General features: G+C 50.0%; 3 protein-coding genes across 3 annotated transcripts; 2 read left to right on the forward strand and 1 right to left on the reverse strand.

Annotated features, from left to right (window-relative positions):
• The first annotated feature begins 3755 nt into the window (after positions 1–3755).
• On the forward strand, positions 3756–6512 carry FOBCDRAFT_16192 (CP2 transcription factor-domain-containing protein). The gene is made up of 3 exons (XM_054703382.2): positions 3756–3858; positions 3967–4116; positions 4193–6512. Exons 1-3 carry the CDS (start codon positions 3845–3847, stop codon positions 6393–6395), a joined length of 2367 nt encoding a protein of 788 aa, XP_054559357.2. The 5' UTR covers positions 3756–3844; the 3' UTR covers positions 6396–6512.
• Positions 6513–11060: 4548 nt separating this feature from the next.
• On the reverse strand, positions 11061–11420 carry FOBCDRAFT_288500 (uncharacterized protein; the record flags this gene model as incomplete). The annotated part of the gene is made up of 1 exon (XM_054703383.2): positions 11061–11420. The coding sequence occupies one exon, from the start codon at positions 11418–11420 to the stop codon at positions 11067–11069; it is 354 nt and encodes a 117-aa protein (XP_054559358.1). The 3' UTR covers positions 11061–11066.
• A 583-nt stretch (positions 11421–12003) lies between these two features.
• FOBCDRAFT_126348 (uncharacterized protein) lies at positions 12004–13850 on the forward strand (the record flags this gene model as incomplete). Its single annotated transcript, XM_031173854.3, has 3 exons — positions 12004–12106; positions 12179–12226; positions 12280–13850. 3 exons carry the CDS (start codon positions 12004–12006, stop codon positions 13848–13850), a joined length of 1722 nt encoding a protein of 573 aa, XP_031050639.3.
• Between the last annotated feature and the right edge of the window lie 1203 nt (positions 13851–15053).

Consider the following 15053-nt stretch of genomic DNA (forward strand, 5'->3'; position numbering starts at 1 on the left):
AGCCACATCTGCCAGTCACGCCCATGCCTGAGCAGCTGAAATCTCAAGCAATGATCAACAAGATAAGGTAGTCAAAATATTGATCGGCACAGCTGGAATCGGCCCAGAACATGCAATTGGGCAATAATGTGCCGAGGATTGGGGATCGAGCCCTGTGGCGTCGTCATGAAATCGCCTCTAACTGTGGCTGTGAAGCTGTCTGTCGTCAACCCCGAATAACGGATTGGATGTGCGGGGACCCAAGGCCCGAAGAACACACATGCAAATCACCCACGTGTCTATTCTCAATCTGGAGTGAGTGGTGAAGATCTTTCTTTAATCGAATGAACGGTAACGGCCACCAAAGAGTTAGACTAGGGAGGGACTTCGGCGGCCGCTACAATTGCAGCGCATGGCTTTTGCAAATGGCATTCCCAACGTCTGGACCAAACCGAATCAGGCCAAGCGGTATGAGGGCAATGGTTCGATTGTGACGACTAGGTGACTTTCTTCATTCGAACATAGAGGATGGATAAGCTCTAAACCTAGGCGTCGCTAAGACCAATTAAATGATCGAGTGACTACTCCGGAACCTCTGCTAGATGCACACAAGCGCGCCTGGACAAGAGATGAACCATAGGTAAGGTAGTACCAAGACCAGGATAAATATTGAGAATCCGAAGGGTTCAGCATAGCCACGCGGGAAGAACAGAGCAGGTCCCTTCTAGCCTAGGAGCTATCATATTGATAGACGTTCTGGAAATGACAGAAATCATCTGTGTGCTGCTGTAGTGTTTTTCACATAGAAAACTACAGCACAACATCTCACCCAGGTTGACCATGGGATGCTCTGATGGATGACGGACCTGGTCAGGTGGTAGGGCCCCAAAAGGGAAGGCCTAGAGGCAGAGGTCATTTCGGGCTGTGGATGTGAGTGATGCAGATGAAGAAAGGAACGGATGGGAACCCATCCGTCATGCCGCCAGACCGGGGACAGTATTGGAAGAAACACCAGGCCCTGCCCTACATGTAGTCTTCACACACATTGTACGGATGCGGTTGCAGGACTTTCCAAATGAGCCATCCTCCGACCAATAGGACTCATATGATGGATATACGCAGCAGGGGGCACAATGGAGCACAGCGCATACACATTGCGGCGAGAAACGGGAGATGAGGCATGGCATGGCATGGCATGGGCAGACTCCATCCGTAGGTAGACAGGTAGGTAAACATACACTTCAGTCACGTTGTTTTGATTTTCCCCATCAAAGCACACCATGTGGATGACTAGCGTTCGGTATGCGTAGGACAGATGTAGAGTTTTTGTTTCCATCAGATGTCATTGGCTCCATGGCTTTAATTTACCGACTCGAATAACCACAAGCTCAGGTACCAGTCGAGGATGGCGCTTGAAGAGGAGAAGGCAAAGACAGGAGAAAAAAAAAAGTCTCAAACAATGGGTTAACCCCAAAGCCCCGGTCCCCGATAAAAGAGCAAGCACCTCGCGATAGAACTTTCGATGAGGGGTGATTTTGGCGTGGGCAGCCGATGGCAGACTAGGTGCTCTTAAGATGCAAACCGATGGCAGAGTAAAGATTCGATCCAGCTAGTGTTCGAGTGTGGGTTTGGAACATCCACATCCCACGGCTCTGGCGTTCCTGCGTAAGGGTTACCGCTGTTGTATCCGAGGCGCCAGGACCACTGCCTTTTAGAAACAGACAGTGAGAGACCGGGTCCCCGCCTACAGCTTCGAAGCTAACTAACTGCTACAGTGCATTACTGCGCAGCAACACATATCAGAACTCAACCTAAACCACCGGGGGAAAATAACGGGATGGAAATGGGATAATTCTGGGGGCCTAGTGGTCAAGCCTCACCCCTCTTCATCTAACCTCTGATAAAGCCACTCTCGCTGGCACATACACTGTAGTAATAGATGCAGATGCATTCACAGGTAGACGTGCACTTCTGTTGACTCAATCTACAGTCTAGAGAAAACCTAACGCAAGTCTCATCTTTCCCATCCAGTAAAAGGGTGCGGAAGCTAAATGCCCACAACACTGCAATGGCGTCACTGCCCGAAGCCTCCCTTGCTGTTCTTTACCTTACTTTACCTTACCATACTCTGTCTGTCCTGTCACAAGCCTCACAAGCCACATGCCCTCTTCCGATCAAGCACAGGGAGGAAGGATGGGAAGAAAGAAAGGACATAGGCTGTTGCCATAACCGCCCGAAGGAGAAAGTACCTGTTCCTCACTAACAATTTTCAACAACACGGCCGATACCAGACAGCGAACGAACGACGAGACGAGCCTCTTCTTCCTCCTTCTGTCTCCCCTCTAACTCTTCTCTTCTCCACCCATGGTCTATGCAGCACAAGGGTTTTAGCTGCTAGTCTCTAGCTGCCCGCCGACCCTTGACCTGGCGGATGAGAAGACTTCTGGGATCAGGGTCCCCCTTGCTGGTCACTGGTTTGCCCCCATGGCTTTGACCCCACAGGCTCCCGAAAATCGACGGGTGGATATGTTGGTATTGGATGCATGTCCTTCTGACGCCCAGAGTTCACAAAATCGACGCTGGTAGGCTGGCTACTACAGCAAAGCGCACATTTTAATGTAAGGTATCGCAAGCTCCAGCCACACACGAACAGCAGCATGTACAAGACAAGGGGACAAGAGAGACACCTTAGCCAGCAAACACTAACGGTATTGCAATTACTACCTATCTTTGTTTGGCGGCATCCCGGCACTGCGGACAAGCTATTGTCGCCCCGAAAAATCACATCCACTCTGCAACTGCTTGGCTCGGCGTGAAGGACACTTGCCTCGACACCTGCAAAACACATAACCGCTCGCTAGAACCCGACAGTCGAACAGTCCCGTCTCCATCGGCAAAGGTGTTCTCCTCTCAAGTCTCCCTTAGAAAGTTCATGTCCTAATCTACGGTGCAGTCGCATTCTGACGACAGCAGTTGACGCCGCAGTGTTGCAACAGCTGAAATAGGCTTCGTGGGTTCAGCTCTGAACAAAACAAAAACAATATCTCGGCATCACTTGAGATCACCGCGTTACGTCGCATCCTGACTCCAACATCGCACCACTCCCTGGCGTCTGGCACAGGCACAAAACCGTGTGGCACAAGTACCCTCCCTTTACTATAGACACGCCTCCTCCCGATCCATATCCACATTCACCTCATCCACTCGATCCACGACACCGCCTCGGCGCCCCAGCCCAGAGCTTGGGACGTGGGTACGAGGTACTTAGGAACTTCGAAGTCAGATCCTCGTTCTCCGTCCATCGAGTCTTTCAGTTTTCACCCTCCTCCTGCTCTGGCGGGACTGACGACAGGTCCCCACCACTCCTCCAATATACCCTTACCTTCTCTAGCTTACTTTACCTGACCCTTCCTAATTACTATTTACACCACCTGCTACAATATCCCACGGCTTCACGCACCTCTCTTCTATTTCTACTTTATCCTCTACCCACGCGAGAAACTGTCGACCTCTGTCAACACTCGCTCAGTACAGCTGGCTCGTCGCTTTACCCTGTCTCGCCGTTATAACGCGTCTAACGGCTTACCGCGATTAACGCTTTCCGCTTCGCTTCGCTTCGGCCAGCACCACCATCCCACAACCCGTTGTCGCAACAATACATTGAACGCTACACCTCAAAATCAATGAACAGCGGTAGCAACTGCCTTATCCAATAACCTATTTTCGAAATTTGTGCCTACGACTTTTGTTCGCAAACTAGCGACATCGCCGATCGTCTAAACTTGAAGACACTGTTCTCCGCGCTGCGCTGACAACCATTCGACATTGTTGCTGTCTTGAGACGGCCTAGCACGCTCGTCTCGACATGTTTCGACAAAGGTACGCACCATACGACATACGATTAGTTTGGACACCCGCGCTGTTATGCCCTCAAAATATAGGCTGAAGGCCTTAATCTTTCTACTGACTAACACAATACTTTCCTAGGACGAGCTCACAGAAGCCAGGCGATGAACTGCTGGCCAATTTCCGACAGCAGTTCCCTGACCTCGCTGCTGCCAGTACTGCTGCTACTGCTCCAGGCCTGTCACAAACTACTGGCGCCGAAAACGTGCCTGCTGTGCCTCTACCTGATCGGTATGTGCTATTGTGACTATGTACCATGGTGCTGGCACCTGGCGTACGTGCGCAGTGTTACTGACATGCTTCACAGGAACCAGAACCTCACTCATGATGCATTCCGTGATCAAGATCCAACCCCTAGGGCGACTAACGACCCTTGGAGATTTACTCCCTCTCTCTTAGATCCGAATTCCATGTCATTCGCCAACTTTGCTAATGCACCACCTGGCTACTACACACCTACACCTGGAGGCACTAATACACTATTTCACCCACAGGCCGGCGACCTGCATACTCCGACTCTCGGGTTGGGAATGGGACTTAACACACCGCTGTCTATGCCAACATCGGGGGACTCGCTGCATCCTGGCCCAGCTCAGCCAGTGATGGATATGTCCGGGTTTCAGACACTGCAACCACATCAATTCCACCATTTCAACCCGTTCATTCAAGCGCCCCCACCCCAGCCAACCTTTGCGCCATCTACATTTGTTCATCAAGACACAGGATATGAGACCATGGATCAAGATGGATCGCCCATGGATTCGGACCCTTCTGAAGAGCGCATGTCATCCATTGGTGCCACTCTTCACAAGACTACACCCATGATGAACATGCCAACAAGACAATTTTCAAGTGGTCCTATATCCCATCCTCTTCCGGCCTCAGCAGAAAAATTTCGGTTTCACTCAACCCTCAACGCTCCTACAGCCATGATCAAGCATGCAGACGAAATCCCTGTCACTTATCTTAATAAGGGACAGGCTTACTCACTTTCTGTTGCCGATACAAATGCTACCATGCCCGTTGCCCCCGGAACCAAATATCGCACCTTCGTGCGGGTGTCTTTTGAGGATGAACAGCAACGACAGCGGCCAGGTGTATGCTGGGGTCTCTGGAAAGAAGGCAGAGGCACTAACGAGGCACACCAGAGAGGCGGAAAGCTTCAAGCAGTTGAATACGTAGAGGCAGGCCAGCCAGCTGAAGGTGACGATAAGCGAACCCGTGTGGAGCTTGAATCGTCTTCGTTTGATGGCTTCTGTGTCACCTGGACACCAGGGATCAATGGCCCCCCCGAGGTTAACATCGCAGTTCGCTTCAACTTCCTCTCTACCGATTTCAGCCACTCGAAAGGTGTTAAGGGTATTCCTGTAAGACTCTGCGCCAAGACTCACCCTGTGCCGTGCGATCCTTCACAGCCAGCGGCCGACGCCAACCCTGAGATTTGTTACTGCAAGGTCAAGCTCTTCCGTGACCATGGAGCAGAGAGGAAGCTTTCTAACGACGTGGCACATGTGAAAAAGTCTATCGACAAGCTTAAGCAGCAAATCGCACAAGCTGAGAGTGGTCTCAAAGACTTCGGCAAGCGCAAACGTTCAAGTGGAGCTGCAAAGATCGGAGAGCCGCAAAGACCCGGCAAAGTTCAGAAGCATAAGCGAACATGGTCTATGTCCTCAGCCAGTTCTGCTGGCGGTGGAAGAGCTACCATGGAAGAAGACTTACATTTCAAGCTCCAAACGCTGCAGGACATGTTCACCAGTACACGGCCTGTCAGTGTATTATTCCTCCGGGGCGATGAGCCTGACGACCCAGACATGCACCCTGTGTCTCTTCCAGGAGATATCTCGCCTCTGACCAAGCCTGGCGAAGGTCCTAACTGGCAGGCCAGAAGCGGACGAAGCTCTGTCACGGGCTCTATGATTTCTCCCTCGCCCAGTTCTCTATCCCTGGCATCACAGGCGTCTGGTATTGGCGCTGGTGGTCAATGGAAGAACTTCGACTCAGTGGCGGGAGGTGACATATCACGGAAAGGGTCTGAACAACCCACAAGAATTACGAAGGGTGACGATGATGGCAGTCTTAGTGGATGGATCGAGGCTCTAGGTGTTGACCCGTCCTATCGCCCACCCCAGGAGCGAAGTCCAAAGCCTGTGGCATGCTTCTATATTCAACGAAGAAACCCGAACGAGCCCGGAAGCTCAGACTACCACCGCGCTATCTACCTGATGCAACGTAGTCTTCAGGAACTCAACAACCGAATCGCGGCCAAGTGGGGCATCGACCCTTCCCGAATCCTCCGCACAATCCATTCCATCCAGAACGGCCTTGAGGTGGAGATGGACGACGATGTGGTACAAGAGCTCAAGGAAGGTCAAGACATGACGCTTGAGATACAAGAAGTTACTGGACCGGCAGTCAAGCGGGAATGGGAAATGGCTGTCGACACCACCGAAGACATTACAGAATCCAACGACAAAGCAACAAGTGGTTTCGTTCTCCGTCTTACTTTCTAATCGCACTATCCCTCCTTTTTTCTTTGTGTCTTTTTTTTTTTTTTTTTCTTTTTCAACTCCCGCCATTGCTACCTTGAGTTACGTACGGCGATGAGTTTGCGGCGATAAGCAACATATGGGTCTAGACTTGGGATTGTACTGTTTTGCTGGGGTCTCTCGGCCTGTCGCCAGGTTGGACACACGATCACATACATATACGGATTGGGGTTGTTGGCTCCGGGGCGTTGACGATTGTTAGTCTTGTTGAAAAATGATACCACCGGTTTTTCTTTTTATTCTTACTATTCTATTTTCATCTTTCCTCTTCATTCTTTGCTGCCACACTTGTGTCGGCAGTGGCAACCATTTCGGAGCCCTTTTTGTTTGACGCATGCCTTGAAGATTTGGCAGACGATGGATGGGATGGGCGGCTATTCTCGCACCGAGGAGAAGTACTAGTGAGAATTTTGGACCGCTCTCCATCCTCTCCGTCAACAGACAGTACCCTGGCAAGCCGAGGATGCACTCGTTTGGAAATGGCCGGATTTCCCGATACGAAGATGAGCGCACACTCTTGGCGCCTGTTACCGCATCATGCGAAAACATTGTAAACGTGTGGATCTTTGCTGCATAAATCCACATTCCGCCAAGCAACATATATTCGTTTGTGCAACACGCTATACGGACGGCCTCGTCAGTCTGTCCAACCTCCGACATGAAAGCGACATCATCATATTTCTACTGCGATACTACCTCTTATCTTGAATGCATTCAAGCAAAACACAGAAGCGTATATGCATCACATTCTTATACAATGGGCGGATGAGTCCGGCGTACACGAAAATAGGACTTACGAAGTAATGCAAGCAGGAGACGGGGCGAGTGAGTAAGATGGAATACTTATCTTTGTTCGTGGGAAATACGACGTACATATAATGCCATATACAATACCCACACTTGTTCAATATTTCAAGCATGTCCCAGATCTTGATGGTTCATCTAACGGCAGCAGTGCTCACCACAAAGTGAGGTCTAAAGGCATACGGTATGTAGTACTGCAATTCGTGATGCCCGGGCCTCAGCTTCAACCGTTTGTGGAGTCCTTTAGGCCAAATATTGGTGGCGGACCAATCTGACACTCAACGGCCGCTATTCGATACCACCAGACCTGTGTTTGTGTCGCCGAGGGCCAGGATGGTGCCATCTCACCCACTAAGTCCAGGACCGATAGCATTGTTTACATGCGTGTCGTGGACAAATCATTACGACTCGATCCCAGGCTATCGCTTCGTGGCTAGCACATCGATAATGCGTTTCGAATGAGCGTCAAGGGTAAGGAATTCAAGAGCCAAACAGCCATATCCTGGCCAAGCCGGACTTTCTATCCGGTGACTACAAGCGCCAAGCGGCATGAATAATTAGAAAGGATAGGTCAGCAAACTCAAAGAGATGGTCTATGAGAAAGCGAAGCCCAGATTTCGGAAATAGCAACGCAATTGGGTTACACCGACATGAGCCACACTGCCACAGGGTCATCAAGTTCGCCAAGGGGACCTCGAGCCGTCTTCCGAACAGATTACTATTTCAGTTGATAGTAATTGGTCAACTGAGTACCTTGCCAAGATGGAGTCGAAAGGAACAAAGTGCCGAGCTTAGCCACCTGTGGCGAGGGGGTTTGCGTGTTCCCCCAGACTATACAAACCTAATCATACTGTGTCTCCTCTCTGGGGTTACGTCGAGCTTCACAGTTTAGAATCAATTTAACGTTGTGGCTTGTAAGTGATTCAAGCTTCCGCTCAACTTGACTAGGAATGATGGTCTTGGACATTGGCGTGTTAGCGATGTTTCATGGGCATAAGGTGCCTGGCGCGTCTTCGAATATGATTTGTCGCACCTGTTTGTTCTAATCTGCGATGCGCTGTCTAGTCTGAGGGGAATTAGAGGCGGTTGCAGTGAAGTATCCCAGCTCACGGCGTGAGAATGATAGAGGAACTCACCGAGTACAAGGACGCGCGCACGTTCCAGACTCCCATGGTATATTTCATTCCCCATCGGGACAAACCCTTTTGGCTCAAGAGTCTTTTGGTCTTTTGTTGCGTCGCCTATGTTGGCATGTTCGCTTGGCGGGTGAGTCTCGATTCATCGGCGATGGCATGGCATGACCCAGCTATGTGCATCGTGTCTGCAGTTGAAGTGCAGTACGGCGCTTTGCTGCACAAATAGAGCACCTCGGTCGGCAACATACTCCCGGTGCCCGTTGACATGGGAAATTGTGTTATCATGCAAACATTGGATCCGGTGCATGGCGGTACCCGGACATTGGGACCTAATCCCATGCCATGATCGTGCAACTGGTCATTACTAGCCACAATCGAGGTTAAGCTCGCGCCTCAGGGGAATTGGATCGCCATTGTCAATTGAAAGTGATGGGCGGGTACGCGACACACTCTAACACTTCACCTACTCCTTCCCAAGCCACCTCCCCCTCAATTTGGCTCACTGAGCTCAGCAAGGGCCACTCAACGGCCCGGATGAGGCATTAATAATCAGGCCCTGACAATTGTGGTGTGCTTCAATGGGACCTAGGGACATACTAATTACTCTACTCGCCACAGAAGGGGAGCAATGATAAGCCACACTTCACATCATATCCGCCTCATAGGTGGCGATACGTGTGTTTCGACAGCAGTGAAACCTCACATGGTTTTTTCCAACGTTGACTGGCTCGGCATCCATATGATGGGTGATTGGAGTCTGTGGGAGGTACTTGAGTACTTACCTACCTAGTCTTTGAGGGGCGTGCGCTGTCATGAGGGATCGACGAGCCTTGAGCCACAAGTCACTCTTCAACATGAGCCATCATTGGGTGTCATTGATCAAAACGCCGGACTTGTGGCTAACAAACTCACAACAACCCTGGGCCCGAAGGGATCCCGTGGTGCAATGCTAAGCGACTCTAGCGGCCAAGAAAGACTATAACCGTGGGCGACCGTTTGGCGGGCGGTTCTTTTGCGAGGAGTGTGAGAAAAGGTCGGTGAGAAAGAGGAAAGATGACTGGAGACATTTCACTCGACAAGTGTCGATATGTTCCCTGAAAACTGCCTATTCAGAATCAGGGTTGTGATTTACATCGCAGGGACTGAGAAGATCCCGCCCGTGGGTTGTGCAACAAGCGTCCAATGGTATTTGTCAATGAGCTAGACATGCTTCCTGTTCTGGCAAGTTGAGGGCATTCAGCCACAGCAGAGTCACTCTCAGTACCAAGATAAGGAGTGTGACTTCGCTGAGGCTGGAGAGGAGAACCCCTCGCTACTGTGGCTCCTCTGTTCTGAGTGATCGATATGACGCAGAACACTGTGAGGCAATGGGCTGTGTCCCCAAGGGCTGGGCAACAAGCATCGGTTGCTCTGTAGCTTTCTGCAGGATGGGGTGCGGGGTCTTGTCTGTTACCGGCCGGCCGGTGTGTGAATATTAGGTGTCTAAATTGGTCAAAGGGGTCGAGAAGTATCGATCTGCAAACTAGACCTGAGTGAGTGAGGGATTGCCGATCCTTTGGGCCTCACGTTGCATGCTCTGATAGTCTGTCTGGAGATTCCGATAAGCGATTGAACATCAAGTACAACTTGGTGCTATTGCTTTGCAATAATGTGAATGCCAGAGGCCTCCGGTATGCTCAGAACTTTTCGTCCCATCTCTTGTTGGGACGTTGTACCTCCTGTCTCTGTTCAACCTCAACTTGATCACCACATTGTCAATACTCCTCACATAGCGGATACGGCCTAGCCGCTTGGGCCAAATCAAAGGGACTGTCAAATATCGGGCATCGACCTTTTTCTGTCTCTAGTTGGGCTCTCTTGTATCCGCGGCCGGAACGACAGGGTGGCAATCCCTTCCTTCGATCGATCGAAACTCAACATGCCGATGATGATGAGAAAAGCCGATGCACAGCGCATGGCAATTTAAAAAAAGAGACACATACGCGTTCAGTAGTCCGTGGGCCTTTTCCTTCTCAGCCCCAGGGCTTGATATGCAGCCCTGCATTCTCTCTATGAAACATTATTGTGGATAGGAAAAAGACGGTAAACGCTCAAATACCACTGCCGAGCATTCATGCGTTTAGGGTTCAGACAGATATAGCGATGCAGTAGGTATTGATTCCCACACCACACCCCTCATGCGATATCATCGAGATGCTCCTAACTATGGATTCTGAAGGGAAGAAATGGCTGGCGAAGCTAGTGCATTTATCCGTAGCCACGTCAATACTTAACATGGAGAGGAGCTATGAAGAGTTTTGACAGTCACTTGATCATCTATTGTTCTTCGAGTTATCCACGTTGATAGTAAACACCATGTCCCCTCCCCGGAGGGCACATACGTCTAGCGGACTATCAAAGAAGACTCTTTTCCCCCACCAGAGTGAAACCTAAGGTTTCCTTCGTGACCATGAATGAAGTGTAAGATAGAATATAAGCCATACTCTAACGTCAGCCACCCTCATCCAATACACAGCCGATAGGACGAGAGGAAACCAGTGGAATTTGGTCAGCCAGTCCTAAATGTTTCTGGGCAATAATGACCCAGTAATATAGTCTTTGTCTTGAAGAGAAACTCACCAACCAATGAGAAACTTACATCTTCAGAGAAACAAACCAATAGTGTATACCTATATATCATATCACTCGTGTTTGATCATTCCTCCGCTGCCTTGTCAAGTATCTCCCGTATGATTCTTGCATAATCTTCTCCATCACCTTTGATCCCACCCAGCACAATCGTCTTGTCGCGTGACTTGATGCCGTGTGTCAGCTGAAGACTAGACTTTGGCACGCCCAATATACCACTGAGGACCTGAACTACAGCCTTGTTGGCCTCGCCCTCTCTCGCCTGAGCAGAAACGCACAGCTCGATTGCATCGTCGGCGACGGCTATGACGCCCTCGCGGTTCTTGCTGGCTCCCGGTTTCACGCGAAGCTGAAGATGCACGGAGCCCAGAGGAGACTTTTTGGTACCAGTGACGAAGCGAACAGCACTAGACGACGCCATAGTGAAAAGCAGAGGAAAAGAGAGTGCCAGGTGAAATGCAAGTAAATGCAGCTCAGCTCAGCTGGGTTCAGTTCAGTTCAATGAGGGGTAATAAGGTAAAGTATGTATGTAATGGATGGAGTTCGGGTGAAAGGTTGTCCTTGTTGAGCTTGCTCTGGAAAGTCTCATGCTGTTCTCTGATACGCTTTCACAAAATATGATTCACACCTTTTGAATTTACTTTATACCTTAGGTATTGTTCCATCTTGATTGAGCAGCACCCGCTTGTGACTCCCATTACTTGCATCCAGTACCTTAGGCACCTGAAATGCGGCGCCTGTCGCCTATACAGGCCCTGGAGCCGCCTCGGACCAGTAGCGTCGCAGTTACAGCTCACAGGCCCCACCGTCACTTTATTCTCAAGGGTCGACAAACTTGGACCTCAACTACATCATCGAACATCGCCAAATCAACTCTAGCCTCGCTTTTCCTCCATCCCAATTCACCGCGATACTCTACGACTAACTGTATGCTCGCTACATATCCATCTATAGCAACAGCATCAGCGTCTTCTCGCCTTCGTAGACTCAGCATCTCAGGCGCCATGGCTTCGGCCTTCAGCGCATATCATGGGCCTGCAGCCGCCGCGTCGCAACACACTATCACAGCTCTGGGGCGATGGTCCGTTCTGAACAACTCATTACCAGGTTCGTGATAAATCGTGTCCATATTCTCGTTCCGTCTGCTTCCCATGCATAACGCTAATTCACCCTCTGCAGCCGTCGACAAGATCAAATCCTTGCACGTCTACGATTTCGACAACACTCGTGAGTTCGCGGCTCAGTCAATGGAAACATAGCATGCATCTAACACAATTCAGTATTCAAGACTCCTCTACCGAATCCCCAACTCTGGAACGGGCCCACGATTGGAACATTATCGAATCAGGAAACGTTTGTCAATGGCGGCTGGTGGCATGACAGCCGCATCCTCGCGGCGACAGGGGAAGGCATCGATATTGAGGAAAAGCGTGCCTGGGATGGCTGGTGGAACGACAAAATTGTTGATCTTGTCAAGCTGAGCATGAAGCAGAAAGACGCCCTCTGCGTTCTACTAACGGGTCGATCGGAGCGCGGGTTCGCTGAGTTGATAAAGAAGATGGTGACGGCCAAAGGACTCGAATTCGATATGATTGGTCTCAAACCCGCGGTGAGCCCCTCAAACCAAAAGTTTCAAAGTACGATGCACTTCAAGCAACTCTTTCTCGGGGCCCTGATGGAGACATACAAGCAAGCAGAAGAGATTCGCGTATATGAGGATCGACCAAAACACACAAAAGGCTTCCGCGACTTCTTCGCCGAGTTCAACCGCCAACAAAACATAACCCCAACACGTGGCCCTCTTACAGCTGAAGTGATCCAAGTGGCGGATTGCGCGACGACTCTAGATCCCGTCATCGAGGTCGCCGAGATTCAGCACATGATAAACATCCACAACGAGATGGTCTCGAAGCAATCCCCACGGGGACGCCAGCATCGGCTCAGGATTAAGAAGACTGTGTTCTTCACTGGTTACATGATTGGGCCCGAGGACACAAAGAAGCTCATCAAGCTCGCACATATACCACAAAACATGCCCCAGCATGAGCTGAAGTACCACGGCAACAACATTCTCATCTGCCCCCGGCCGTGTCCAGCTAGTATCCTGGAAAAGGTCGGCGGCATGGGCAGTAAGATGAAGTGGGAGGTGGTGGGCACAGCTTGCTTTGAGAATAGTATTTGGGCGGCACAGCTTCGACCTATCCCCCAACACGCCAAGTTCCATACCGACAACCCCAGTCCGCTCGTCGTGCTAGCATTGAGGAAGGGCATCAGACCCATGGACGCGGGAAAGATTCAGAACTGGCAACCCCTGCCACCAGAAAAGTCTTTTGTTTTCGAAACTGTGGTTGGCGAGAAGGTCATTCTACGCATCGAACCAGAGGATCCAAGAGAAGACGAGTACGAAAGTTTATTTGCCAACAAATCATCTAAAAGGAAGCATAACGGGGATGAGGACTGGAACCAGAGAAACCCACATGGTCATTACAGCGGACGCAACGAGTCCCGAGGCTATCATTCAGGCGGCCGAGGGGGTCGAGGTCGAGGTAGCCGTGGCGGCCGTGGTAATGCCAGAGGCGGCCGTGGTGGTCGTGGTAGAGGAGGAGGCTACAACTATCGGTCTCTCGACGATGTTGAGCCAAAGAACCAGCAGGGCGGCTACGGGCCACAGGTGGATTACGATGACGCCTACGCGCCGCTCAGCAAAACCAACAACCCTCCCGTATCAGCGCCCAGCGGTCCCAGTCAAGGCCGAGGCCCACAACCGCCTCGAGGTCCAGCACCATCACAAGGACGGCCCATGGGCGTTCAAGCAGCCAACAACAACTCGGATCTTCAGCATTACTATTAGAAATAGTCTATACCCGCTCAGCACGGCGGCTATCATTTTATCTTAACGTTGGACGGCATAAACTTACCCTGGTTACATTACACCAGGCCCATATTTGGGTGAAGATAATCATGTATATAATTGTATAGTTCCTAATACTGGTCTTGTTTTGAGACCTCATTGGGTGCGTGGCGTACCGGAGGGAAAGCACAACAAGTATGACACCTTGTGGAAGGACTGAAAAAAAAAAAAAGAATGTCTCGGTAGAAATGGACGAGAGTGTTATGTATAAGTAAGTATACACTTGCTAGTTGAGCAAAATCTATATGAGTTAGGGGTTCCAGGGTCAGGCCATCTCCGCTGTGAGCAGATTCGCCAATATAAAAAATAATACCAAGACTTTAACCTAGTTGTCCGTGGATAGAGTGTCTACAGGGAACGCTCATCTAGGCCATACCCACAAAGGCTCATTCACGTTGATCATCCCTAAATGGAGCGAAACGATGACAACCAAATAACGCCTAAGGAACTGACCCTCGTCTGATACTGACTGAACCATGTTTCGTGGGCAAGTGTTCAGTCGCTCATCCAAACAAAGGCCCCTTTTATTTAAGTAAACTTGTGAATCGACGAGATAAATGTATAAATTAAGAACGAAGCTTAGGGGTTAGTTTCCAATGAATACTTACTTACTAACAACAAATACAGAACTCAGTCTCAATGACCTACGTCACCCAAGGATGCCAATCTTGAGAGCCGTTCAGTCATATTTATGACCAACAGCATTATCTCTCAATTGCCTGGGCATGAAAGGTATCCTATGCGCCACCCCGGCATGCAAATATCATATAATTGTAATATAGGCTACATGCAAGTCTGCGTATAGAGAACAACAAGATTAGCTTAGCACCCAGGCCAGCCTCGACGGGCTTGCATGCAACACATAGTAAATCCAGGGACATTTTGGTTAGAACACTTGACCAGGTCTTAAAAGAAAAATAGTTAAGGCCATGCAATGATTCACGTAAAGAGGGAAGTAATGCCGTGACCACACATCAAGTAACATGGTATTTTCTAAGCACAACCACAATATAAGGCGTCATACACTACGCCAAAAAAACAACAACAAAAAAACATAATAACCTTAGTAGCAAGCCAACAGACTACACAGCTGCTGCCTTGAACCTCAAGATCCAGCTGAACAAGTGACCTACCTTGATAAAC

This window comes from Fusarium oxysporum, chromosome II, assembly GCF_013085055.1.
Source record: "Fusarium oxysporum Fo47 chromosome II, complete sequence".
Lineage (NCBI taxonomy): Eukaryota > Fungi > Ascomycota > Sordariomycetes > Hypocreales > Nectriaceae > Fusarium > Fusarium oxysporum.

Coding starts and splice junctions, on each gene's coding strand:
- FOBCDRAFT_16192 (XM_054703382.2), top strand. Junction 4,117..4,192: donor GCTGTGCCTCTACCTGATCG/GTATGTGCTATT, acceptor CATGCTTCACAG/GAACCAGAACCTCACTCATG.